The sequence below is a fragment of the Triturus cristatus genome, chromosome 3_2, assembly GCF_964204655.1.
Source record: "Triturus cristatus chromosome 3_2, aTriCri1.1, whole genome shotgun sequence".
Taxonomy (NCBI): Eukaryota; Metazoa; Chordata; class Amphibia; order Caudata; family Salamandridae; genus Triturus; species Triturus cristatus.
In genome coordinates this window covers 197,691,030-197,718,112 of record NC_140584.1, presented here as the reverse complement: position 1 = coordinate 197,718,112, position 27,083 = coordinate 197,691,030, and the positions used below count along the sequence as shown (strand labels likewise).

The following is a 27,083-nucleotide window of genomic DNA, read 5'->3' as shown; positions in this document are numbered from 1 at the left end:
AAACCGAAACAGCTAGTTTCCGTTTCACTTTCTACGTGCTCAGGGGGCTATCTCAGCCCCCCAAGCACGTAGAAAGACAGGAGAGGTATCACTGGAAAGTGGAGAATCTCCCCTTTCCAATGGTGTCCCTCCCTAGTGTATCCCTGCTTGGGTATCGCCTCAGGAGGGTGACCCCCGTGCAGGGATCCACCCACTGGACACTGGGAGGAGCGGCCCCTTGGGCAAGGGCTTTTGCTCCCCTGTTTGTTTTTGGAGATATTTAGTCATTCTGCCCCGAAAGCCCACAAGATGTCAGGGATTATCTTTTTAATTGTATTCAGGGGTGAGGGCTTCCCAAGATGGGCAGGCCAGTGCCCCCACCCCCTGTAAAATTCCACAGTCTTTCTGCCAGGGATTATTCTTTTATACGTAGGGTTGGGGGCTGCCCAAAATTGGCATGCCAATGCCACCTCCCCCCAAAATAATTGCTACAGTTCTTCTGCCGGCCCTGGGAGGCATCTAGGGGCAATAGCTCCTTATCTGCCCAAGGGGTCCAGAAAGCCCACTAGGCACAATGTATTATGATTTTTATTATTTGTAGGGGTGGGGGCAGCCCAGAATGGGCATGCCAATGCCAGCACCCCCAAAAAAATTAGCCAGAGTGTTTCAGCCTCCCCCGGAGGCTGGTGGGGGCAATAGTCCACTAGGCACCGGGGATATGTTTATGGGCATGTTAGTGAGAAGCCCCATAGACAAGGGTCACTACCTTTTTTAAGGCACACATTTTGGCTGTTTTGGTGATATTTTTAGTCTCATCTGCATCCAAGCGGGAGCAGGCAACCACTAGAAACCAGGGAGAGTTTGTTTGTGTGTAAACTGGAGTTTGGCAGACGGTCTTCATGTACTGACCTTTGGCTGCATTTTGCTGGCGGTGTGTTTGGACCTGCACTTGGCTATTGGTGTGGGTGGACTCGCGCTTGATGGCAGTGTGTGTAGATTGGCGCTTTCCTGGTGGTGTGCGTGGAGTAGCGCTTGGCTGGCTGTGTGCATAGATGGTGCTTGGCTGCAGGGCCGGACTGGCTGTAGCAGGCACTGGGCATTTTCCTAGTGGGCCGGAGGGGTGGGGGCAAGTTTTCTGGCTGTGGGGGGCAGTATTGTCACTGGGGGCCAGTTTTGAAGCAGTGCTGCAATATCGGGCCCTAGTAACAAACGTGGGAGCAGAGCTTTTTACTAGCACACCCACCCATGCTCCCAGGGCCAGTCGAGCAGCAGTCTGCCAGGGCAGGTTGCTGTTCCCAGTCTGGCCTTGCTTGGCTGGCGGTGTGCGGAGATGGCGCTTGGCTGGTGGAGTGCGTGAGTGGCGCTTGGCTAGCGATGTGCGGTCATATTGCTTGGCTGACTGTGTGCATGGATAGCATTTGGCTGGCGTGTAGGTGGATGGCGCTTGACTGGCAGTGTGGATGGATGACGCTTGGATGGCAGTGTGTTTGGATGGCACTTGGCTGGCGGGGTGCGGGGCTGGCCCTTGGCTGGTGGTCTGCTTGGATGGTAGTGTGTGTGTACTGGCTCTTCACTGGCGGTGTTACTTGCATGGATCCCCCAGTGTTTCCTTACCCAGAATCCCACGCAAACCTCAAATTCGCTAACAAAGGCAAATTTTCCTCTCATATCTGTGTGGGTAAGTTGTAGGATCACAGTGCAGGCACAAATTTCCAACCACCCAGCATTCCCCTTGGTCTCCAGAGAAAAATTATACCTCACTTGTGTTGGTGCCCAAAGTAGCGTCCCGGGACCAAAAACCCAGACATTTCTGAAAACTGGACACCCAGGGGAGTCCATGGATCTCCCAACATTTTTCCTCCAAAAATCCCCTGCAAACCTTAAATTTAGCTAAAAGAAAATGTAATTTTTCTCAAGTTTCTGGATGGGAAAGTTGTGGGATCACCGGGCCAACACTAATTTCCCATCACCCAGCGTTCCCCCAAATCTCCAGATAAAAATGGTACCTCACTTGTGTGGGTGGGCCAAGTACCGCGGCAGGGAAGGGCCCAAAAACTATTGTGGAGAAATCAAAATTATCTATCACAAAACTGCCTGATTTTGCAAAGAGGAGAACCTACGTTTTTGACCCCAGGCTCGGCGGCCATCTAGGGAAACCTACCAAACCCAGACATTTCTGAAAACCAGACACCCGGGGGAGTCCAGGGAGGTATGGCTTACGTGGATAACCCAATGATTTCCTACCCAGAATCCCCTGCAAACATCAAATGTAGCTGGAAAAAATCAAATTTTCCTCACATTTCTGTGTGGTATCAATGTGTCAGCACAAATATCCTACCACACAGTGTGCCCCTTGGACTCCCAATAAAAATGATACCTCAATTGTGTGGGTGTCCAATGCAGAGTCACCTAAAAACGTATTTTTAAAAAAAATGTAGCGCTTAAAGTTCGCTGTGCTATACCCTTAATCCCTACGTTTTTGGCCCTTCCCTGTCACAGGCCCTTGACCCACCCACACAAGTGAGGTATCATTTTACTCAGGAGACTGAGGAGAATGCTGTGTGGTAGGACATTTGTGCCGGCACGGTGATCCCACACAGAAATGTGAGGAAAATGTGATTTTTGTTCATAGAAATTTGAGGTTTGCAGGGGATTCTGGGTAGGTAAATATTGGGGGATCCACACAAGCCATACCTCCCTGGAAGCCGAAGGTGTCTGCTTTTCAGCAACGTGTGGGTTTGGTAGGTGTCCTTAGATGGCCGCCGAGCCCGGGGCCAAAAACGCAGGTGCCCCCTTTGCAAAACCAGGTCGTTTTGTGATAGGTAATTTTGATGTCTCCACAACACGTTTTGGGCCCTTCCCTGCTACAGGCACTTGGCCCATCCACACAGGTGAGGTACCATTTTTATCGGGAGACTTTGGGAAATGCGGGGTGGGTGGAAGTTGTAGATCCACGCAGATTCCAGAACTTTCAATCAAAGAGATATGAGGCAAATGTGGTTATTTTTACAAAGTTTGAGGTTTGCAAGGGATTCTGGGTAACAGAAATTGGTGAGAGCCACACTAGTCACCCCATCCTGGATACTCCTGGGTGTCTAATTTTCCAAAATGTATAGGTTTGCTAGGTTTCCCTAGGTGGCGGCAGAGCTAGAGTTCAAAATCTACAGCCAGACACTTTGCAAAAAAGGTTCAGCTTTCAATGTGAAAATGTGGTGTGTCCACAATGCGTTTTGGCTCGTTTCCTGTTGCAGGCACTAGGCCTACCCACACAAGTGAGGACCCATTCTTATCTGGAGACTTTGGGAAATGCCTGCTGGGTGGAATTTTGTGGATCCATGCACATTCCAGACCTTTCCATCACATAAATGTGAGGAAAATTTGTTTTTTTTTTACCAAGTTTGAGATGTGCATGGGATTCTGGGTAACAGAACCTGCTGAGAGTCACACAAGTCACCCATCCTGAATTTCCCTCGGTGTCTAGTTTTCATAAATGTATAGGTTTGCTAGGTTTCCCTAGGTGCCATCTGAGATGTGGTTCAAAGTCCACAGTTAGGCACTTTGCAAAAAAACGGTTTGTTTTCACTGTAAAAATGCGGTGTGTCCACGTTGTGTTTTGGGCCGTTTCCTGTCGTGGGCACTAGGCCTCCCCACACAAGTGAGGTACCATTTTTATCGGGAGACTTTGGGGAATGCGGGTTGGGTGGAAGTTTGTGGATCCGCGCTGATTCCAGAACTTTCCATCACAGAAATGTGAGGAAAATGTTTTTTTCTTTGACAAAGTTTGAAGTTTGCAAGGGATTCTGGGTAACAGAATCTGGTGAGAGCCACACAAGTAACACCATCCTGGATTCCACTGGGTGCCTAGTTTAAAAAAATGTATAGGTGTACTAGGTTTCCCTAGGTGCCGGCTGAGCTAGGGTTCAAAATCCACAACTAGGCACTTTGCATAAAAAGGGTCGGTTTTCATTGTAAAAATGTGATGTATCCACATTGTGTTTTGGGCCGTTTCATGTCGCAGGCACTAGGCCTACCCACACAAGTGAGGTACAATTTTTATCGGGAGACTTTGGTGGTTGCTGGTTGGGTGGAAGTTTGTGGATCCACACAGATGCCAGAACTTTCCATCACAGAAATATGAAGAAAATGTGTTTTTTTGACAAAGTTTGAGATTTGCAAGGGATTCTGGGTAACAGAACCTGGTGAGAGCCACACAAGTCACCCCATCCTGGCTTTTTAAAAAAAATGTATGGGTTTGCTAGGTTTCCCTAGGTGCCGGCTGAGCTAGCGTTCAAAATCCACAACTAGGCACATGGCCAAAAAAGGGTCAATTTTTATTGGAAGAATGTGATGTGTCCACTTTGCGTTTTTGTCCACTGCCTGTTGCGGACACTAAGTCTACCCACAAAAGTGTGGTAGCATGTTTATCAGGAGACTAAGTGGAACACAGAATAGTAGAACACATGTTATTACCAATTGACTTTCTTTGCATTTCTGCCTTCCAAATGTAAGACAATTTGTAAAAAAAAGAAGTCATTTTGAAAAATTACCTCTAATTCACATGCTTGTATTGGTACCCACATTTTTGGAAATGTGTAAAAAGCCACTGCTTATAAACTCTATATTTTGTGACCATTTCGGAAATATATTGGTTTCCTTGGTACCTATTTTTCACTCTTTATATTTAACCAAATGAATTGCTATACCCGGTACACAATGAAAAAACCATTTGCAAGATGCAGCTCAGTTATTGGTTCTGGGTTCCTTGGGTTCTTGGTGAGCCTACAAGTCCTATATATCCCTACTACCTTAACGGGCCAGCGGATGTAACGGTATATTGCTTACAAAATATCTGTCATACTTAAAAAGAAGTTACAAGTGAAAACGGCACAAATAGTTGTTTTTTACAACTCGATTTCAATATTTTTTTATTTTCAACTGTTAGTGCCTATAAAAAAAAAAACCTTTAAGGATCTACACAAATGACCCCTTGCTGAATTCAGAATTTTGTCTAGTTTTCTATAGCTTTCTGGGATCCATTATTGGTTTCACACCCATTTCTACCACTAACTGGAAGGAGGTTGAAAGCACAAAAAAAGTCTATGCCCGAGTAAAATGCCAAAACTGTGTGGAAAATGTTTTTCTGATAAAACCCAGCCTGTCCCTGAAAGCTAATAAGACTGTTATTTCAGCACCACAAACCCCTTTGTTGATGCCATTTGCCAGAAAAAAAACAGACTTTTTTCTGTAGTACTTTTTTCCCCATTTAAAAATAACACCTGAATTTAGCTGGTTTTTTTGGATAATTTCTGTGTCCCCTCTAGGGGAATCTACAAACCCTGGGTACCTTTAGAATCCTGAGGGTTTTTGGAAAAAATGTTGCAAATTTGACGTGAATACCTTATGTGGACAAAAAGTTGAGAGGCCTAAGCGCAAACTACCCCAAATAGCCAAAAAAAGGATTAGCACGGGAGGTAAGGCCTAGCAGCGAAAGGGTTAACAAAGAAAATATTAAAACAAATAAATAATGGGCAGCTGTCTCCGTGGGACAGGTAGCCTTTTTGAGAATTGTGCTGAGTGGCCTCATAGCATGGTCTCACAGCATGGTTGGGTAGCAGTCTGTGGTTCCTGCTCCCTCTAATGTGTTCCGAATCCGAAAACAATTTTTAAAGAACCATTTAAGGGATACAAGCTACTTTAAAAACAAACATTGACTTTGCCATTGTCTTTTGGCGCTTCTGTACAACAATTGTTTAGGCCTACGCATGCTTGATTATGCATGCGCACAAATGCAAAATTATGCAGGTGCTTTTTTTTCCATTTACCTACCATTCTGAGATGAATCATGAGATGAAGTGAGGGAGGATGGATATTTGGTTTGGGAAGAAGCACACTAGGGGGAGAACTGAGTAACATATGCACTCTCATGGAGTGCTTATGCAAAAAAGAAAAGAAGTTCCCTAAACATGAGCTGTGGAAGGATACAAGTCAACCAAGACACAGGAGTCTGTGCTCCCAGGAAGGGAATACACAACATGGGACAAAATGGATAAGGAAAGCCATTGATTGAGAAGCGAGAAAATGAAAGGGACACTAAAGCCAAATAAGCATAGGGCCTACTTGTAAGGTTTTGGAAAACCCAAAATAGGTCTTTTCCAACCAGATACCTTGATGCCTGGTAGATAAGACATAACAAATGTTTCCCATTTGGAAATCCAGACTCGGGTATGGAGGCTGCAGTCCTTTGCTGATCATCGTTCGTACGTTGCTAGTAAATCGCAGGGCATCACAAATAGTGACCAGCCTAATTAAATATTAATTAGGCAGGTCGTTCAGCGACCCACTGTGAATGAATATCTTTTCATTGTGACCTGTTAGTACAGAGATCGCATCTGGAGATTTCAGACTGGTTTCAAAATGTGATGCACTGCTTATGTTAGTATCTGTGATCTCTCTGTTACTGTTTTGATTATTTTTATAGTGGAGATGTGTTTTTACAGTGCAGATGTGCACCAGTAGGTGTCATGACACTAGTAAAATACCAGTGATAACATTAGGAGATATCCATGCCTAATTGCCTATATCGTGAAAGAGGAGGGGAAAAGCCAGGTTTTTAAGTCTTTACTGAGCTTTAAAAGACTAAGGGCCCCATGCATGAAGCTTGGTGTTGGCAATTACCAAATACCCAATTTTTCGCAAACACTAATGTACAAATAGACCTACCTCATGAATATTAATGAGGTAGGTCTCAGTTTGCGACCCATTGGGAATCACAAAATCACAGGGATGATGGCCTGCGGGGGTCTGCAGACCACCATGTCTGTGATTGCTTTTAAATATTGCAAATTCTTTTTATGCAGCCCATTTTCCTTAAAAGAAAACGGGATGGATTTAAAAAGGAAACACAGCCTGGTCTTAATTTTTTTTTTCTTAGTTCTCAAATGGGAAGGGGTCCCCTTCCCATTTGCGAATGACTTACCACCAACTTTGAGTTGTGAGTAAACTGGGCATGTTTTGCAACCGCATTTCGGTCGCAAACCATTCCTACATACCAGTGGGAATCAGTATTTGATATGGACACCCTAAACATGCCCCTTCCAAATACCGATTTGCAAACCCAAATCGCGATTTAGTAATAGGGTACCAAATCACAATTAGCGCTTTATACATTTGAAAATGCCTTTTTGTGTTTGCAGTTGGGCCGATTCTGAGGGTTGGCCCGTTTGCGACCACTAAAAGGCTTTGTACATGTGGCCCATTGTTGGGACTGAAGTGAGGACTGGAGCGGTCAGTCTGTACGTACATCTATGTGGTTGTAAGTACTTTTGCAAATTCTAACTGATCCAACAGTATGTGGTGACTGAAGGTAAGCATACAGAAAGCCTACTCAAGAATTTTGAGCGAGCTTGCTAGGATTAATGAAAGTAGAAAAACCTGTAAAATGCTTTTGTGGGCTTAGTTTATCTTTGACTGAGTCTCTAAGTTATCCAGCATGATGTTGCAAAGTAACCATGAACATGGTTACAAAGTAGCTAATCAGGCATTTCTGAGTAACACGACACATGATTTCTTAGTCTTTCATGTGCATTTTTGCTTTACTTTATGTATTTATAAAATCGTAATAAAGAATTAACTAATGTGGAAAATGTACGTTTTATCACGGGCATTAAAATCTGTCTACTCAATTTCAGAAGATGCTTGATGTTTTTATTTCACGTCAGTCGTTATTGATTTATTGCTTTAATGTTTTGGTTTTTCTCTGGTCCTTTTTATTAAAGGCTTTTCTTGATGAACTTCAGTCTCAAAGACCAAAGCAAAATACATCGCAAGACGGCGCTTCTGCTGGTACGCTATTTGTGAATAATTCTTATATTTTCAAGTAGTTTCTAGTATTGACTAGGAGGTGAAACTCTCTGGATCAAAACGGTGACGTAAATAAGTATTACTCTGATGTTTTCAACGTGTTTTATTGTATAATCGTAGCTTACAAAATTCACTGCAATTGAAATGGCTGTTAAGTGTAGATCAGGAAATAAGGTAGAGTTTACTTAAAGATCAATGCGGGTGGAAGAGGTCTGAGGTGAACTGGGAATTGGTTCTTTTATATTTTTTTCAGATTTGTGGATTTCATGAGCAAAGCACGTCTCAAACTAATTTTGTTTATTATTACAATATGAGGATGTGGGTTTTTCAGCAAGCCTGCCTCTCCGCTTCAGACCGCAAAATCCAATCCAGCTCCAATGTAAGATTACGTACTCCATAGATCTTTAAAAACACACCCTGTAAATTGTACAACTACACTGTTTTGTATAATAAAGATATTACTGTTGTTATAAACCAATAATAACCTACTGCAGTCAGCCGAACTACGATGGTTGACCAGCGCACACTGCATTGCATCACCTCAGATTCCTTTAGCCTCCACCATGCCCTGTAGGTGTAGGGGTTTCCGCCTGGTCTTGCTGTCACCTTTTGAGATCTTTTTGTTTGTTTTTTCAGGACGAGGGGGCCTGTACTCATGTCAGTTTATTGATGGTCGTAACAAACGTTTCTGCTGCAGCCAGCCAATCAGAACTTTCACGTTTGTGAACCTGGCTTTGGGGTTTCGGACCCAAGCTGGACAAAAAGAAAAAAACTTGTCCAGATGGGTACTGCTTTTTAGATCGAGCCTACAGCACTTGCGCTGTCAGGCGATCTGTTTTATGTACTTGTGGGGTCTGACTCCTCCCACGCTTTTGGATTGGCTTTTCTGTGTGTCATTTAAAAATCGTAGCCTGCAAATGGCTAATGGTGAATGTGTGTCCCACCTTTTTTCAAAAGTTCACTCCCTTGAAGTATTGCCGTGAGAACGAGCAATGGCATGCATGGTGGCAGCTGCTGCGGCAGGACACACGCTTTGCTCTGACAGCTCTCCTCTCCATATTTTATTTTTGTCTAAATCTCTTTATTGTATTTTGGTTGTTATCCCTTACAGTAACAGCTAATATGACAATACAGTAAATTACATATAATATGCTTCTGATTACAGCAGGTGCATATCTGATACGTAGAATTCAGTAAATTACAGTTTCAATATGAAGCCAGGATTACTGAAGGCAATTGATCTCTTTCCGCCTGTATTATCGTGGCATTTTACATATATACTGTGCAGGCGTCAAAACTAAGTTTTGGCCAAGCGTACATTGCAAATTTCTGGTTTATGTTAGGAAAAAAATTCAACCAAAGTGACCAACTTGAGTCTACAAGTACAGGGACACGCAACTGTGTCATTCCCCCTACCCACAAACAGCAGTGCCGGTGTGTGATCATGATCATGGGTGTCAGAGTGGTGCCACCCTCCTGCATGTCTGCCACCAATGACGAAGTGAGTCTAGCTCCAAACGTCTGTGCTAGCATGGGACAGTCTCAGCTCTCCTCTCAATATTTATGTGGCCGGAACACCAGCATTCGTGTTTTGAGTTGCTGTTGGTTTCTGGCCAGGACCGCTAGTTCCTTTCCGCCCTCGTTGTTCTGCGCACACCTCTATTTTTTTTAACCTCCTGCCCCATTAGTTCCACCCTCTCCCTGGGCTCTCCCGCCTGCCTCTTTCTGCCCTCGTTGCTCTATGAGAGAAAGCGAAAGTAAGTGAATGCGTGTCGATTAAACAAAGCGCTTCTGCCCATGGTACCGTAGTTGGGCACAGGCTGACCCAGAACGCGCCGGAAAATACAGGTATTTTGATGTATGCTGTGTGTAGCTCCCCCGCCCTCATTTCCCCCAACCCTCCCTCCTTCCAGTATGTAGCACAGTATCAGACAGTGAGACAAAGAGGAAATAGCTGTTTGAATTATTCTGCTCCAGTCTTTATTCATAAAACAGGAAGTTTGCTCGCTGTTCTTTGCCCATACAGTTTTTGCTGAGTTTTTGGCTTCCGTGATATTGGGTTTTTTTCAGGCTGGGTTCTGGTCTGAAATGGTCGTCAGCGCTCCCGACCATCTTGCAGATTTCACTGGCCTTCGGTCTGACTATTGGGACCATGGTTCACTCGGTTGGGCCCATCAGTGGCGCACACATCAACTCAGCTATGACAGTGGCCTTCTTGGTGGGCTCTCACATCTCATTATTGCAGGCGATCTTTTACATTGCTGCCCAGATGGTGGGGGCAATCACTGACGCTGCTATGCTCTATACCGTGGCTCCCACAGCTTTCTGCCGAAACCTAGCTATCAATGCTGTAAGTAATCCGCTCTGCTTATTTACCTTGGAGGTGGTATGGTTTAGGTAGTTAGTGCTGTTCGTATGCACAGAATGCTTTAGTAATTCATATTTCTTTACTCCACTAAATTTGGTCATTCTGTTACAGCTGTTAATGGCTTATTCCAGCAGGGCAATTCTGCAGGTTGAAACTCCATGCTGTGCCCACTGACATTGGGGACGCACCGAAGATGCTTGCTTAGCATCTCTCATGTATTTTACCAAATGTTCCCACTCGGTAAGCGGCATTGAAACATTAGCAACATGCCTTTTCAGTTTAAAGGGCACCAGCACATGTTAAAGGATGACAGACTGTTGTGTCGTTCCTAGTAGTCCCCCATGACCTGCATGTTTTGGATGGCCTAAACTGAGGGCGTGGTGTCCCGACTGCTTCCAGACACCCCCACATGTCAACCATGTCAACCGGTAGACCAGCTAGCTCTACAGTGCAACTACCACCCCCTGTATTCCACAGTGCTGTTGGTAGTCTCCTGCAACCGCTTAACGTGACAACCCTGATTCCCCAGGGATTGTGGAAAACAGTACAGTACGTTTTCTCAGACACTCGTGCATGCTTTTTCTCAGAGAACACACAGGATGGCAATTGGAACGTTTCAATAAGAATTTATTGGTCCAGCGACAGCCTGGTGTAGAACATATGTGCTGCAACAATCAGGAGACAGAAGCATACGAAAGAGATTGCTAGCACCAATATAGTGAATAGTTGATACATTTCTACTATAGTGCTAATAAAATGAACAGAAGCAGTTCAGATAAAAACAATAGCACTTGCATATTCCTAAAATGCGCGCCCTAAGTAATTTGCTAAAATGTACCTAGCCTAACCTGGAAGTGTAGGTGTATGTATGGGCAGTAAAGAAATCCCTAGGGAAGAACAGCCCCCTCACCTGATGGTTTAAAACGAAGGACCGTCACTGCGTCGAGAATGACATCCCGCAAGGGATGTCAGACCGCTGCTTGTCAGAGATTCGTCATGCAGGACCCCAGTCTCAGCTTCTAAGGAATTCTCCTCTACTTTGTAGGGCAGAGTGAGGGTCTTTTATACTAAAGTGGTCACTCCAGGGTTTTTTCTAGAATCAATATGTTTTGAAAACAACCATGGATGTTTTGAAAACAATCATAAATGTTTTGAAAACAATCACCAATGCTTTTCCAAACAAGTGTGATCATGCACAGCTGCCTGTTGGCCAAGGATGAAAAAAAGTGGTGACCCTTATACAGAATAAATCTACTGTGACTGGGGGCATGTTTATGTACGTCGGGTACAGGGATTCAGATAGGAGACTGAGTAACCCTGGTGTCGGAGAGACAGGAACAAGCTATTAGGTAAAATGTCACCTGTTTAGAATCATTATAGTCGTGTGGATGGGATAATGTATGTAAAATGGGGTAAACATTGATGAGACTATCCTAAAAGACATTACACCCACTCCTCATCAAATGGTCAACAAGGTCAGCTAGGTAAAGATAAAGCTAATGCTATAAAAAGGCCTAAAATCATTTACAATAAAACATACTAAAAAGTACTAAAAGCCAAAAAAATGTCCATAATGAAAGGCATTTTTCCCTAAAAAAGTGTTCAAAAGGTCCTCTAAACTGGTATATATTGTGATTATTGCACTGAGCACCTTAAAAGCAACGAAGCTCAGTTAGAGCTGAGAAAAAATAAAACAAAGTCAGTTTTGACCTTCAATTTTAGCAAATGTTTAAAAAGTAGCCAAACGGTTCCCAGCACAGGAGAGGCCAGATTTTTTTAAGAATCCTGCGCTGAAGACTCAACATCGCTGAACATCGTATCCGCAGATGGCAGTCCCTCAAGAACTTCCAGTATCATATCCAATGAGCAAAGATGGTCATCTCTGGTTCCCATGGCAGCCGCCGGGGAAGAGTTAGATGTTTGCACGCCTTATGTCGATGCCTGTACTTCTGAGGCAGAGACGATATCCCTGCCAACAGGAGCTGTAGCATCCATTGGAGGCTCTAGAAATGCTGTCATCAACATGGGAATACGTTGTGGACAACTGCATGTGTGGGCCTGCAAAGGCACCAGTAGCGCTTCTAAGTCTGGCGATGCAACCAATGGAAGTGTCAGACACAGGTCCAACATGCAGCCGAATTCACAGAAGAGGCAACGGAACACAGGCAGGACCCAGTCTGAAAAGCAGGAACCAATGCTCACTCAGCTCTCGGAGCCGCGGTGTAGTCTGGTAGAACACCATGCGCTCATGACAACGTCGTTCCAGCAGTGTTCTTTCCATTTCGTGAGGGTTTGCGACGTCCATTGCGAAGCAAGAGTATTAAAATCAGGATGCCCGCTACCAAAAGCAGGACCAAAGGAAGCCCTCCAAAAATGCTTCCAAATACAGAATGCATGAAGGCTGGAATTACTCCGAAGATGGTCTGAAAAGAGGTTAGGAGACCTGATTCAAGTCGCTTAAATAAGTGGACGATCCCACTCGTATCAGACATGTTAAAGATACGATGAACCATTTCTCTGAAATGGATAGGGAAGTTCGTACAGACCCGGGCCTATATCTCTGCTGATGACCTTACAATCTGGAGATCAAAAGTCTCTCGGGCTGAAGTTAAGGCCACATTTTGTTGAAACAACATGGCTTTCAGTCTGTTCAGTGAATCAAACCATATACTGGAAACATTCAATGAAGGCCACAGTAGTGCCTCCCTAACTGTACGAGCCGGGAGAAACAATACTTGCTTACACCAAACAACCCTGAAGTTTACTGTGACTAGATATGCAATGCCTGGCACCATTCCACAACAGCCTTGATCATTCAGCACTAAATAACTTCCATCAAAATTAATTAAAAAACCGGTTGAATCACGGCAGCTGGGGAGCCCTTCAAGTAGCAAGTTAAGTTTGCTTTAGACGCATTACACGTTCCGTAAGGCAACACTTCTTTGCACACTAAAGATCCTCTTAAAGGCTTCCCGCAGTCTTTACCACTTAAGAAAACTTCAGTGTCCTTATTTCTGCACCTATATCTTACGGTAACTCCCATGTTTCCTGTATGAACCCTTCACCCAACGCTTCATATCTGCCTGCTTGGATGTATCTAACAGTAACAGTACAGAAAAGGGGGTGGTCCCAGTCGTACAATTCAGAAAACACACATGTAATTAGATGCCAGCTGGCAATAATTCAAATTACACAGCAAGATAATACGTTCAATATTATTTAATCATATTGAGCATCAAAAATGTGTTCAAAACCCAGCAATAAATCTGGAACAGCGTATCATATCAAGTGCCCCACGATGTCGGGGAGAAAGGGGGACTGTGCTGTATTCTACCAAGGTCCCAGTGGCTTGTCTGGGTTTACCCTTTTGTGTAACTCTGGATGTATCTAAGGCAGAGTTCTTCATCTGTGGGGCGGGCGCGACGTCATCATGGGGGGGGGCGCACTCCACCCTAAAGTCTTACTTTTTTTGTTTTCTGGTGGTTACGGGGGAGGGTGGGGAAATCGATGGGGCACGATGTGCCCATGCTTTTGTAATTTCAAGAGAAACTCTGCCTACTTTCTGGGAAGAGCTAACCCTCCCTTGTCAGGGTTAATTCCTACAGCTGAAATGATTCAGCTGCAGTGAAAGGCAGGGAGTCTCCTCTGCTAAAACCGAAAGCAACAAACAGACAGTCCTGTTTTATAGCAGAGGAGACTCCTTGCCTCCCACTGCAGCTGAAATGAAGTCTGTTCCTTGCTTTCAGTTTATCTGTAGGAATTGACCCTGTCCTGGGAGGGTTAGCTCTTCCCAGAAAGGAGGCAAATGTTTCTCTTGAAATTACACAAGCCGGCGTAAGACCCATAGGGCTAAAAGGGCTTCTGGTTCCTGTACCCCCTGGGCCCCCACTCTGACTGCTGATTACTTACATTTGTATTTTACATTTACTGCTGTAGTGTGAGAATGCATTTCATACAAAGGAATGTAAAGTAGGGTTGCCAAAAGAAACATGCCAGCCAGTGCTTTAAGTGGGCCGGTACTCACCGGTACGGAGTACTGGCACTGCCAAATTGTTCCATCTTGAGTACTGGAACTTCTCCTTGGCCAAGGAGAGTACTAGTACTCTGGGGGCAGTAGCCAGGCTTATATTACGAATGTTTAGCAACGTTGCTGGGACAGGGGTTGCTGTTTCCGATGAGACTGGCTACCAAAGGAGCCGTGAATGTGTGCATTGACAGACGATCCTAGATGGCGGCGAGTACCGATAAGGCCTCAATTGAAACAAAATCTGTTGAGATTTTCTATTTGCATAGCTTCTCTCACTCTTCTGCTGCGCCACCTAGAGATCGGGGTGATTACAGCACAGAACCTCGAGGTGAAACGCCGTCCTGTAGTAGTTTTGCAATCAAGGGAAAAGCAGTTTCAGAGCATTTGCTAGTGAAGCAAAATAATATCTCAAGGAATTTTCTGGTCAGCACTCCTTTTACTTTTGGGCCTTCAGTAGGTAGCACTCTCCAGAAAATTCCAATGTAGCGATATGCACTAAAACCCAAATTGGTATGAATTTGAGAAAAGTTTGTGCACCTTTCTCTTGCAGTCATAATGGGGCTGTATGAAACATGGTAAATTATGACATTGGCGTGATGAGTGCCTGTAGTCAGGCCGAGAGTGGAGGGAGATGCCACTAATCATCAGGGTAAACATGCATTTAAAGTACAACTTGGATATTGCATTTGTAAAAATCAGTTTTAGCGAATGATGTGCATGTGTAAGTGTCTGTGTGAGTACCTACGTGTATGTGTGTCACAGACGTGCACTAGGAACAGCTATGAAAAAAAGTTATTCTATTTCAGCAGATTATGCTGATAACCTTTCAGTGCAATAGAGTTCTGTGCTGCATAGGCTGCTCATCAACACATAATGAATAGGGCATGCCTGATGGAAATATGAATACTACTTCATCTATTGGCGCAGTGAAGTTATAGTGAGGCTGTGCACAGCGCTACATAAAACTTCAACATAAATAAATCAATACTCACCGTGAAAATGCAACCTTATATCACCTGTGCAGCTCATATAATAATTCTTACAACCTACAACCTAAATAGTCCTTTAATTAAACAATGTAACTACTTATGTTACCAAAGGCACCAGGTGTTCAGGGAGGGTGCTTGCATTAGTTGAGCTTTGCATGTCAGCCCAGAAGGGATGGGTTTGATGGATAGGAGGTACTTCCTAAGAATGCTTCACTCGCATGCCAGTAACCTGTTTATCGCTCACTTAAGGCTGTTTCTTAGCGCTGGAGTACATTTACTTATAAGCTGCACCTTATTGCTCTTCCTGCTGGTCTGATTCCACTGATCTCATCCTTGAACACAAAGCCTGCAAGATATGTTTCTTCTGCAGCAAATTTACACATTTATAAGTCTATGTTTCTTTTCAACTGCACCCCGGTGTGTCTGAAAAGGTGGTTATTTAATGTGTGTCTATTGAAGACTTTCATAATGAATGCACTGACTGCAGTGATGGTGTTGGCAAATATGTATTTTAGGTCTGAGAAAGGAGTCTGTGTGAAAGAGCACCTTAATTCAAGGGGACAGTATTTCAAGTGGTCAGTGTAGTGGCCAGGATTCAAAAGACATACTGTCCACCAAGAGTGTCCTTGGAAACGCTGAGATGTATGTCCATGCCTGATTCTGCAACCACGGCCTGTAATCTCCTCCCTGTGGTATTTCAGGGCCAGTGTTGGTGAAGTAATATACACACAATATCTATTTCTCCATCAACATTCCCAGATTCCCAGATATACTCCAAGAATATCTTGATCTCATTGGATGCTGGCACCATGCCCTCCCCTAACCCCACCCAAAGTCGGGGGTGCGGAGCTTGCCGCAGCGCAAGATGGCCGCGTAGAAGATGAGCCCTGCGAGCCATCGGCACCACGGTGCTTACATCCTGGCAATCTGATCGTCCAGAAGTCCACGGACACGCTCCTGTGCTGCCACTGACCACTGGATGCCGGTTGGTCTAATCCTGTTTAGCGTGGTGACGCCGAAGCCTCCGATAGCCGCCTTCAGCCTGGGCAGCGGCGCGTTTCTGAGTTGGAGGCCGCGCGCCCGCTCCACGACCTGCGGGGGAGTGCTCGAGGCCTTGCAGCAGCCGATGTTGGTCTCCTGCATGGCGACCGGGGAATTTATCAGCACTTATCGCCCATTGGCCGCGCCTGCCCCGGCTGCCTACGGATGCCTCGCCGAGCTCAGCACGGGACCCTGTGCACTTAGAGATGAGGTGCCCTGTGCGGTCTCGTGTGTACGGAGGGCCTGCCCGGAACAGCTCTGAGAGTCCCGTGGTACGGCGCGTCACCTCCTGACACTGCGGATGTCGGCCTGAATCCAGCGGCCTTGACCGGAGCTCTCCCCGGTGGTGAGGTGGAGGCCGTGCCACAAACAACTCCACTGTGTACGGTGAGTGGGGGCCCCCTGGGCGTGTGTGATCTTGGACTTGGCCTCTTCACCCAGTGTGTGCCCCACCAGCTCCTTGCTGTTTCTCGTGACCCTTGTGTCCCCTGCCGAGCGGGCACGGTGTGTTGAATGGACTGCACAAGTGAAAGGGGAGTCTCCTATAGGTCACTGCGCAACTTTATCTCGGTAGGAGGGCTGGGGGCAGCCCTTAGCGCTCTGCCAGCTTTCAGCTCTACACCTGCCTATGCCAACTGCTGCCTCCCTGCTCTGGCTGTCCTGTTGTGGGTGCCCTTCTGAGCACGCCGCCTGGTGGGGGCTCTAGCGACCGCTGCGACGTCTGTGTGTAGCATGTCCCACCTGGGGTGCGTTGCCTGTGGTCTTGGACGTTCTTGGCCTGGGGTGTCCGCTCACGTTGGGGTCCCCCCTGGGGATCTCGTATGTTTAGCCCCCGGTGGCCTCCTGGACGACCATTAAACCCTAGTGTGGCCTGGCTGGCGGTGCACGAGGATCTGAGTTGTCCAACTCCCTCAAGTTACTTTAGTGGCCTGTCCCTACTTTCTTCTTCCGCTCTAAATCACTATCATGGGCAGGGTCGATAGAACACAAACCCATCTCCTGTTTGATACAAAACTTACTAAATCTAAGGAGGCGGACAGGGCGCCCTCAACAAATCCCAGCGCAGATCACTCTGAAGATGACCCCACTGAGGTCAAACAAATGTTTGCCATTGTAGAAAAAAGTCTCCTGGCTATGGATGGGAAAATTGATTCACTGGTGTATCTAATCAACAGGATGTCAGAACGCCTAGATAAACAAGCGGAGTGCACAAACATGGCCGAACGTAGGATCACCGAGGTTGAGGAGGCTCAGACCGAGACAGACCTGGTTCAAAAACAAATGGCTAAAACCCTCGCTACGCTTCAGGATTTTAACTGCACACTTAATCCTGACCTAGATCGATCGGGGGGCCCTGCAAGGTGCCGTTCGAAGGCGGCAGAGGCCATTCTGGCTGCCCTGACAGAATTGCACCTCATAGATTGTTTGGCGTGCCCGGTCGGGTGTGACAGGTGGCTTTGCACATTACTCAGCCCCTCATAATCTCCATACCCGCATAGATTATTGGTTCTTGGCAGGCTCTCTTAGGCAACAAATGCGCGACTGCGAGGTGTTGCCGCGCACCTACTCGGATCAATCTCCATTGTTATTGTCACTAGCTATTTCTGCCAGGCATATGAGGGAGGCTCTCCTGGTCGTTCTACTGAAACCTGGGAAGCCTCTGTATCTCTGCTCCTCTTATCGTCCACTTTCCCTTTTAAATGTGGATACAAAGATCTTTGCTAAAATTCTAGCTAATAGACTGAGCCCCCGTATGCCGACTCTTGTGGGTGCTTTATACCAGGTCGTTCACTTACTCACAATCTACGCACTGTTTTCGGAGCCATCCAGCATACCAAACCGGACACCAAGGCTGCTGCGATTTTCCTCGATGCTGAAAAAGCATTTGACTCTGTGGAATGGAGCTTTATATTGTTTACCCGGGAGAGAATGGGGCTGAGTAGTGTCTTCATACGTCTGATCTCCACATTATACACAGATCCAAGGGCACGTGTGCGGGTGGGAGATGTAGTTACGGCCCCTTTGCAGATATCGCGGGGAACCAGACAGGGATGCCCACTCTTCCCATTATTGTATGCATTGGTGGCAGAGCCGTTGGCTTGTGCAATGCGTGAATATCACAGCCACAGGGGGATTCGGTACCGGGGGTATAACCTTATTATATCGGCAAACGCGGATGACACTTTGCTCTATATTCATGATCCTGCTCAAAACGTATCTCCTGTCCTCTGTGAGGTGGTGCGCTTTGGTGCATGCTCTGGGCTGAAAGTTAATTGGGAGAAATCGGTAATATTCCCTCTCACCCCCGCAACGCTTCCTGACGAACTGGACTTTCCCCTGTAATGGATCACGGGCCCAGTACGCTATTTGGGTATTCAGGTCCATACAGACCCGGTCCACGTATTCCGAGAGAAATATGGTCGGGCTGTTAATAAGCTAGAGTAAGACATTGCGAGGTGTATCCGTCTCCCCCTCTCCCTTTTGGGCAGAATTTCCCTCATAAAAATGGTGGGCCTCCCTAGATTTTTATTCCTGTTTCTCAATATTCCGATGGTATTACCCGCACAGTTCTTTAAAACTCTACGAACACTACTAATTAGATTGACCAGGGCTGACAAACAACCACGGGCCAGCTGGGCAGTTCTCACTTTACCATACTCTATGGGAGGACTTGGTGCTCCTGACCTTGACTTATACTATCGAGCAGCTCAGGCCTCAAATGCATTTCACTGGCTACACCAATAGACGCCCCCTCCACCTCTGCTCATAGAGCGACTATCTACTGCCCCCTTCCCCTTGGCAACGGCACAGTTCCATGCTCCGCATCGCACTACAGGTGTCTTAGATTCAATTAACGCCACTACGCATGCTTGGCACAATCTTCTTAATCGACAAGCGCTCTCAATATTATACTCCCCAGCTACCCCTATTGCTTAGTGCGAATGGCTTCCGACGCTCACCGCACCAGAAATGATAAGCGCATTACATTCCCTGGGCCTGGACACTATTGGGGATTTCTTTGAGGACGGGGCCGGCAGAGACAGTGACAGTTTGTTGCAGATCGAGCCCTTGCCGTCTGTCTTAACCACCTTCCATTACTTTAGAGCCAGCAGTGCAGTCCGAGCATTGCTCGTAGAGGAATTGCAGGAACCCCCAGAGGTACACTCCTTCATAACTCTGGTTCGAGCTAAGTCTCCGAAGCGACTGGTATCTCTGAATTATTCTAGAACCATAGAGCTACGGCGTCACACATACACAAAAGCTAGGCTTGAATGGCAGGCTGACCTAGAGATCATGATAGATGACACCATGTGGACATACTGTTGTGAACAATACAAAAGATTCTCACAAGGGGTGAAGGTGGGGGAGGGTCCAAGGGATAATTTAAAGACCTACTACAGTATAAATCCCCTAATCAACATATGCTTTACAAAGAATACTGAGGGTCTAATGTTCTGTGTTCGAGGCATGTGGGCTGCTGAATTCATATCTGTGCATAGATCGCCGCCTAGTGTTGGGTCCGGATGTTTGCACGTTGTTGTCCTGGAAGAGTCTTCGAAGTATCCTTGGATAGGTGACTCCTCCCCTGGACTACAGTGCGCATGGGCATCCTCTCCATCCTCAGATTGTTTTTTTCCGCCATTGGGTTCGGATGTGCTATCTTAGCTCAAGTTAGGAAAAACTTTTGTCGAGGCCACAAGGCCTTTAGTTCGCGTCGGTACTGTTTATCGATCGGGTTTCGATACTATCTATTAGTTTACTGACTTTCAGCACCGACTTTGTTCGCATTTACCTGTCCATCGACTACTTCGACGATGGAATCGAGGACGCCATTCAAAAGGTGTCCGGTATGTAATGCGAAGTACCCACACATCGACGTCCATCCGGTGTGCAACAAATGCCTTTCGCCGGACCACGACGAATCGACATGCATGGCCTGTGCCCGATTCCGTTCCAAGAAGACTCTGCGGAATCGTCGAGCGGCGAGGCTCGAGGCGCAGCACGCGGCACCGGCCCCAGCTGACATCTTCGACGAAGCCGACGACGTCGAAGAAGTAGAAGTCTTACCCTCCGGTCCCGTTTCCGACCACGACCCCGGATCGGACGAGGCCGACGAGTCACTCTTCCACAGAGGTGAAGACGACACCGAGGTAGGAGACGACGAGGAGGCCTTAGGGGCCGAAGAGAGTAGCGCCGATGATGAACAAGGCCTACCTGTTCAAACCGAAAGCTCACCAGTGCCACAGACTATGGCTCCGGTCGAGGGATCGCCTTCGGGCCTTACCCGAGACCTATCACACAGTCCTTCGACCCCGCCCTCGGGCCCGGCCTCGGACGTTCAGCGGCAGCCATTACCGCTTAAATCAGCTGGTTTCCCTTCCACGAAACCGAAACCGAAAGCTGCTCAAGCTCCTACGAAACCGAAACTGAAAGTGGCGCAAGTCGGATCGAAGCCTTCAACACCTTCGACGCCAGCGCACCGTGTCGGCACCGACCGCACCAAGAGAGACTTCGGTGCCGAACTCGAAAGGGGCGACGTGGGAGTCGACAAACGGAAGAAGGTCATCGGCGCCGACAAACCTGCTCGGTTACCGGCTTCGACGCCGCCGACACCGAGGGACGTACCGCCTGCTACGCCTCGCATCACTCCCTCGACGACACCAAAACCTCACGTGTCGAAGACGTCGACGGTGGTCTCCGCACCTCGACTCGATGCACCACTGGCGCCGAAGATATCTACAGCCGCGACCCAGACCGGGGCCACGTCCTCTAAGGTGCCCCGAGTACGACCTGGTGCACAGCCAGGCTGCAAAACCACGACTGCCCTCCAGGACCCGTCGGGTTCCGGTTCGATCGGGGCTCCAGCGGTTTCGTCGGTGCCGACCAACATTACCTTCGGCTTGCCTCCATCCACAATCCCGAAGGTGTTTCAGCTCAGGACACGGGTCACCAAGACTACGGTTACACCTGTTGAGACGCCTCCGTCACACGTCATCGACGCCAACACTGGCAGGATGATTCTCCACGACCGAAGGATAACTTCGGAACCGCCATTGGAACCTTTCAGGATCCCGCTAAAGAGGAAGCTGCCGGTGGAATCGGAACCTCTCCTGTATGAACCTTTCCATTCGCCCTACCAGGATCCACACCGGGCCTCCCCCACACGCTCCGACACGGATGCATTGGGGGACTACATGGATGAACAAGTCCCCTACCATGTGGACACGGACCCTGATGACCAGCAGGACCCTGACCAAACTTGGGGCGACCCTGCAGACCCCAGTGCACCTCTGGATGCACAGGACCCACAGCTATATGGGGCAAAAACATCGCCCACAGAGGATACTGCAGCGTTCAACGCTCTGATTGAACGTGCGGCAAACAACCACGATGTGCAGCTTCACTCTGATATCATCGAAGATGACTTTCTAATGGACACCTTTGCATCCTCAGAAAGACATGTAAAAACTCTGCCAATGTTGAAGGGGGTCCTCAAGCCAGCCACTGACATTTTCAAGGAACCCACCAGGGCACGAGTGATAAACCCCAGGATCGACAAAAAATACAGATCAGCACCTGGGGATCCTACTTACATCAGAGGCCAATTACCACTCGACTCCATCGTTGTGGCGAATGCCCGCAAGAGGGCACACTCGCAGACAACGGGTGACGCTCCTCCCCCGGACAAAGAGTCCAAGGTGCTAGAGACCTCCGGCAAGCGAGTTGCCGCACAAGCTGCAAACATATGGCGCATAGCTAACACTCAAGCGCTCCTCGCTCGCTACGATAGAGCGCACTATGACACGCTGGAACAACTTCTTCAACACCTCCCTGACCCCTACAAAGAAGGTGCAGAAATCCTTATCAGAGAGGGACAGCTACTCACAAACGCTGCCATCAAATGTGCACTAGACGCTGCAGACACGGCTGCAAGAGCCATCAACACTAGCGTCATCCTACGACGTCACGCCTGGCTACGTATCTCAGGATTCAAGCCTGAGGTACAAAACAATATACTTAACCAGCCCGTCAACCCCGACTATTTGTTCGGGCCTGAGGTTGACACCACCCTCGAGAAGATAAAAAAGGACACGGACACTGCAAAGTCCATGGGCGCCCTACAAACTCAGTCCTTTCGGAGCGGCTCCTTTCGTCGCCCCGGAAACAAGGGAGCAGGCAGAGGACAGGGGTCACAACAAACATATAACAAGGGCAATACGCAGACCACCTACGATAAGAACACCCGAGGTGGCTATCGTGGCTCCAATACCAAGGGCAGAGGACGTGGCTACGGCAACACCAGGTCCTCCCCCAAGAACAAGCAGTGACGCCCTCTCCCTTCCTCCCGACCACATAACACCTGTCGGGGGAAGGCTACAACGGTTCCTGTCCATGTGGAACTCCATCACCACGGACAGGTGGGTCAAAGATATTATAAAATACGGTTACTGTCTGGAGTTGACCTCCACTCCACCCACAATACCACCAAGAAACCGTCCTATGTCCTCAGAGCACTTAACGCTCTTACAGCAAGAGGTAGAAAGTATGCTTCTAAAAGGCGCTATCGAGGTCGTACCCATCCACGAGCAGGGCACGGGGGTTTACTCCCTCTACTTCTTAATCCCAAAAAAGGACGGGTCGCTCAGGCCTATATTAGACCTGAGACCCCTGAACCAGTACATTCTTTCAGAGCACTTTCACATGCTCACTCTACAGCAAGTCCTTCCGCTTCTCAAGCAGGGAGACTTCCTAGCATCACTGGACCTCAAGGATGCGTATTTTCACATACCCATCCACCCCTCACACAAAAGGTACCTCAGGTTCACTGTTCAGGGGCAGCACTATCAGTTCAAAGTCCTTCCCTTCGGCGTGACAACAGCGCCCAGGGTTTTCACGAAGTGCCTAGCTACGGTGGCGGCACATTTACGGAGACAGCACATACACGTCTACCCCTACCTAGACGACTGGCTCGTTCAAGCCAGGTCAGCCCAGCAATGTGCAAGCCACGTGTCCCGTACCATTCACCTTCTTCACAGTCTGGGATTCTCACTAAATTACCCAAAGTCCCATCTCCAGCCCGCACACGTACAACAGTACCTAGGTGCGACTATAGACACTCTGGCGGCCACAGCTCAGCCAAATTTAGTGAGGATCAACAGCATACAACTGCTGATCTCCAAGTTCAAACCCAATCACTCACTTCCAGCGCGAGTGTTTATGCAGTTGATAGGCATGATGGCCTCCTGCATCTTCATAGTCCCGCACGCGAGGTTACATATGCGCCCACTTCAGGAGTGCCTAGCACGTCAGTGGAATCAGGCTCAAGGACAGTTGAAAGACCTAGTGTTGGTGAGCGGTCGGGCGTACAACTCTCTGCATTGGTGGAATCCACAAAACCTTTGCAAGGGCCGACCGTTCCAAGAGCCTGTCCCACAGATAGTACTGACAGCGGACGCGTCTCTCCAGGGTTGGGGAGCTCATGTACTCCACTACACAGTGCAGGGACTATGGACGACACAACAGAAGAAGTTGCACATCAACCTTCTGGAACTGATGGCAATCTTCCTGGCCATGAAGGCTTTCAAAGTACACCTGTGCAACAAGGTCGTGTTGATCCGGACGGACAACATGACCGCAATGTACTACATACAGAAGCAGGGAGGAACACACTCTCCACAGTTGTCTCATCTGGCTCAGAGCATGTGGAAGTGGGCCATTCAGAGGAACATGTTCCTCATGGCAGAACACCTCCCTGGCAAGGACAACCAGATGGCGGATCTGCTCAGCAGACACAGCCACCAGATGCACGAGTGGGAGTTACACCCATCAGCACTCAAACCGTACTTCCAGCAGTGGGGTCACCCAGAGATAGACCTATTCGCGACAAGCGAAAACGCAAAATGCCAAAGCTTCGCCGCCAGATTCCCACATCCGCAGTCGCAGGGCAATGCGATATGGATGAACTGGTCCGGCAGATTTGCGTACGCTTTTCCCCCAGCACCGTTGATACCGCTGGTGGCTCGCAAACTCCGACAACACTCCCTGACACTCGTCCTAGTTGCTCCCACGTGGGCACGCCAGCCGTGGTACACCACCTTCCTCGAACTTTCCGTGGTGCCGCATCAAAGGCTGCGGATCAAACCCGCGCATTTGACGCAGAACCATGGAGAGGTTCAGCACCCAGATCCGCAACAGCTGAACCTGGCGATCTGGCTCCTGAAGTCCTAGAGTTTGGCTATCTCAACCTGCCACCTGACTGTATGGACATCATCAAGGAGGCCAGGAGACCCACTACCAGAGCTTGCTATGCAGCCAAATGGAAACGGTTCGTCATTTATTGCGGTAATAATGACGTTAACCCGCTGGACGCATCCATCCAAAACATCATCTGTTACCTCTCACACCTATACCGATGCAATCTGGCGTACACCTCTATACGTGTCCATTTGACCGCAATCTCAGCCTATCTGCAAACCAGGCAGCACCTCTCTCTATTCAGAGTACCTGCCATCAAAGCATTCTTGGAAGGGCTCAAACGAGTCATTCCACCTAGTCACCCACCGGCTCCAATGTGGAACCTCAACTTGGTCCTCACACGCCTGATGGGTCCACCTTTTGAACCTCTACACTCATGCGAGATTCAATTCCTTACCTGGAAAGTGGCCTTCCTTGTAGCGATCACTTCCCTACGAAGAGTTAGTGAACTCCAGGCACTAACCGTTCAAGAGCCATTTATACAGGTTCACGCCAACAGGGTCGTACTACGTACCAACCCCAAATTCATGCCCAAAGTAATATCGCAGTTCCACATGAATCAAACTATTGAACTGCCCGTTTTCTTCCAAAACCCACAAACTGTTGCAGAAAGGGCACTACATACACTAGATGTACGGAGGGCCCTCATGTACTACATCGACAGGACTAAACCCTTCAGGAAGACAAAGCAACTGTTCGTTGCCTTTGCCCCACAACACAAAGGTAACGCCATCTCCAAAGCAGGGATAGCCAGATGGATAGTTAAGTGTATTCAAATCTGTTATCAAAAGGCAAAACGCACATTAACTATTCCACCACGAGCCCACTCAACACGCAAGTTGGGGGCTTCCATGGCCTTCCTAGGAAATATTCCCCTGCATGATATATGCAGAGCAGCCACATGGTCCACTACACACACATTTACAAAACACTATTGCGTAGATGTGCAGTCAAAACAGCAGGCAGCTGTAGGACAGGCTGTTCTCAAAACACTTTTTCAGACCGCTGCAGCTGGCACGGGTAGCCGCCGCCAATAGAGGGCACTGCTATGTATTCTATGCACAGATATGAATTCAGCAGCCCACATGCCTCGAACTGAATATGCTACTTACCAGTATGCATCTGTTCTTGGCATGTAGGGCTGCTGACATTCATATCGCCCTCCCTCCTCCCCGGCGCCTGTCGCAGCTGCAGCTCTCAGAATTACTGCAAGCATGGTCATCACTTTCTGTATCTACTCCATCACTGCCACAATGGCGAAAAACAATCTGAGGATGGAGAGGATGCCCATGCGCACTGTAGTCCAGGGGAGGAGTCACCTATCCAAGGATACTTCGAAGACTCTTCCAGGACAACAACGTGCAAACATCCGGACCCAACACTAGGCGGCGATCTATGCACAGATATGAATGTCAGCAGCCCTACATGCCAAGAACAGATGCATACTGGTAAGTAGCATATTCAATACACACAACACTAACAATACAAGCAAGTTAAGACCTCAAAACAAACATTGGTGAGAAGCATATCAAAATAGTTTAGTTCCCATCACCCACCAATGGTGGCTTATCATCTTCTGGGAACTCAGGACTGTGCTGAGAAGACCAACCACTCTGATGGTAATGGTGGTTATTCAGTTGTCCCAGGAGTGAGTACAAACGGTGGGGTGATGGTTGCAGTGCAAAAAATGAAGAATATAAAGAAAAAGTGCTATTAAAAATGGCTATCAAGATGCTATAAATTTTATTCTGGCGCTATCTTGATGTCACTAATAAAATCAGTGCGTAGACAGCTTAACAAATAACTGTCGGATCGATGGTCTACATGTTTCGGCTGCTGGACATTGAGTCCAAGCTCTCATCAGGACCCTATTGCGCTACTGCAAAAAGTGTTAAACAATACAAACAGAAAAAATAAAGATATCCACCAAATTGGTATACCATACAACCTGGTCGGATCTGTATGTCCCTATGGAACTGTTACAGGTTAAGAACCTGGATGTGAATCAAACAAAAAGAGGTTCAGCCAGATATTGTAAGATGTTAGTGGCAGTACAGAACATATTATAAAAACTTTGTGTATTATTATTTATCATAATCAAAGTATGGCATGGCCTGAAGTTGAATCAGTACTCGGTCTGTGCACTTACCCGGAAAATTATGGGTACGCACCTCGCCTCGCCTGGCATCTGCTCAGGGTGTTGAGGCACCGCTCTGCAAAAGGAAATTTCAGGTGTAATATTTAGTATTAATCCCAGTGGACATGACGTATTCAGTACACCGGAGTTACCGGAAATAACCATAGGAGCGCTCAGCTGGACAAGTGTAAAAACATGGCAGAGTAATGGTCTTAGAAAAGAACAAGAGGGACACCTTATTGTCATGTCTTGCGATATAAACCAATTATCGCATCTTGGCGCCAAGAAAAACACCGTGTTCACCCGTTGTTGTTGTGTGAAACACTGTTGTATATCATAAAGAAGGACAAACTGTCCTAACCGTGTCAATCTGAAATAGATTTGCTGTCTATCAAGGCCCTTAAGAAATGGATTTAAGAGAGCCTG

The 27,083-nt window shown here is 47.4% G+C and overlaps 1 protein-coding gene across 3 annotated transcripts in view; it reads left to right on the top strand.

The window, feature by feature from the left end:
• Positions 1-27,083, top strand: part of PARP9 (poly(ADP-ribose) polymerase family member 9) — an 828,079-nt gene that overhangs the window by 432,379 nt on the left and 368,617 nt on the right. For all 3 annotated transcript variants that reach the window (XM_085647495.1, XM_085647496.1, XM_085647497.1), the window contains one exon: positions 7,755-7,821. In XM_085647495.1, coding sequence (XP_085503621.1) covers positions 7,755-7,821 — 67 coding nt within the window. The remainder of the gene's footprint in view (positions 1-7,754; positions 7,822-27,083) is intronic.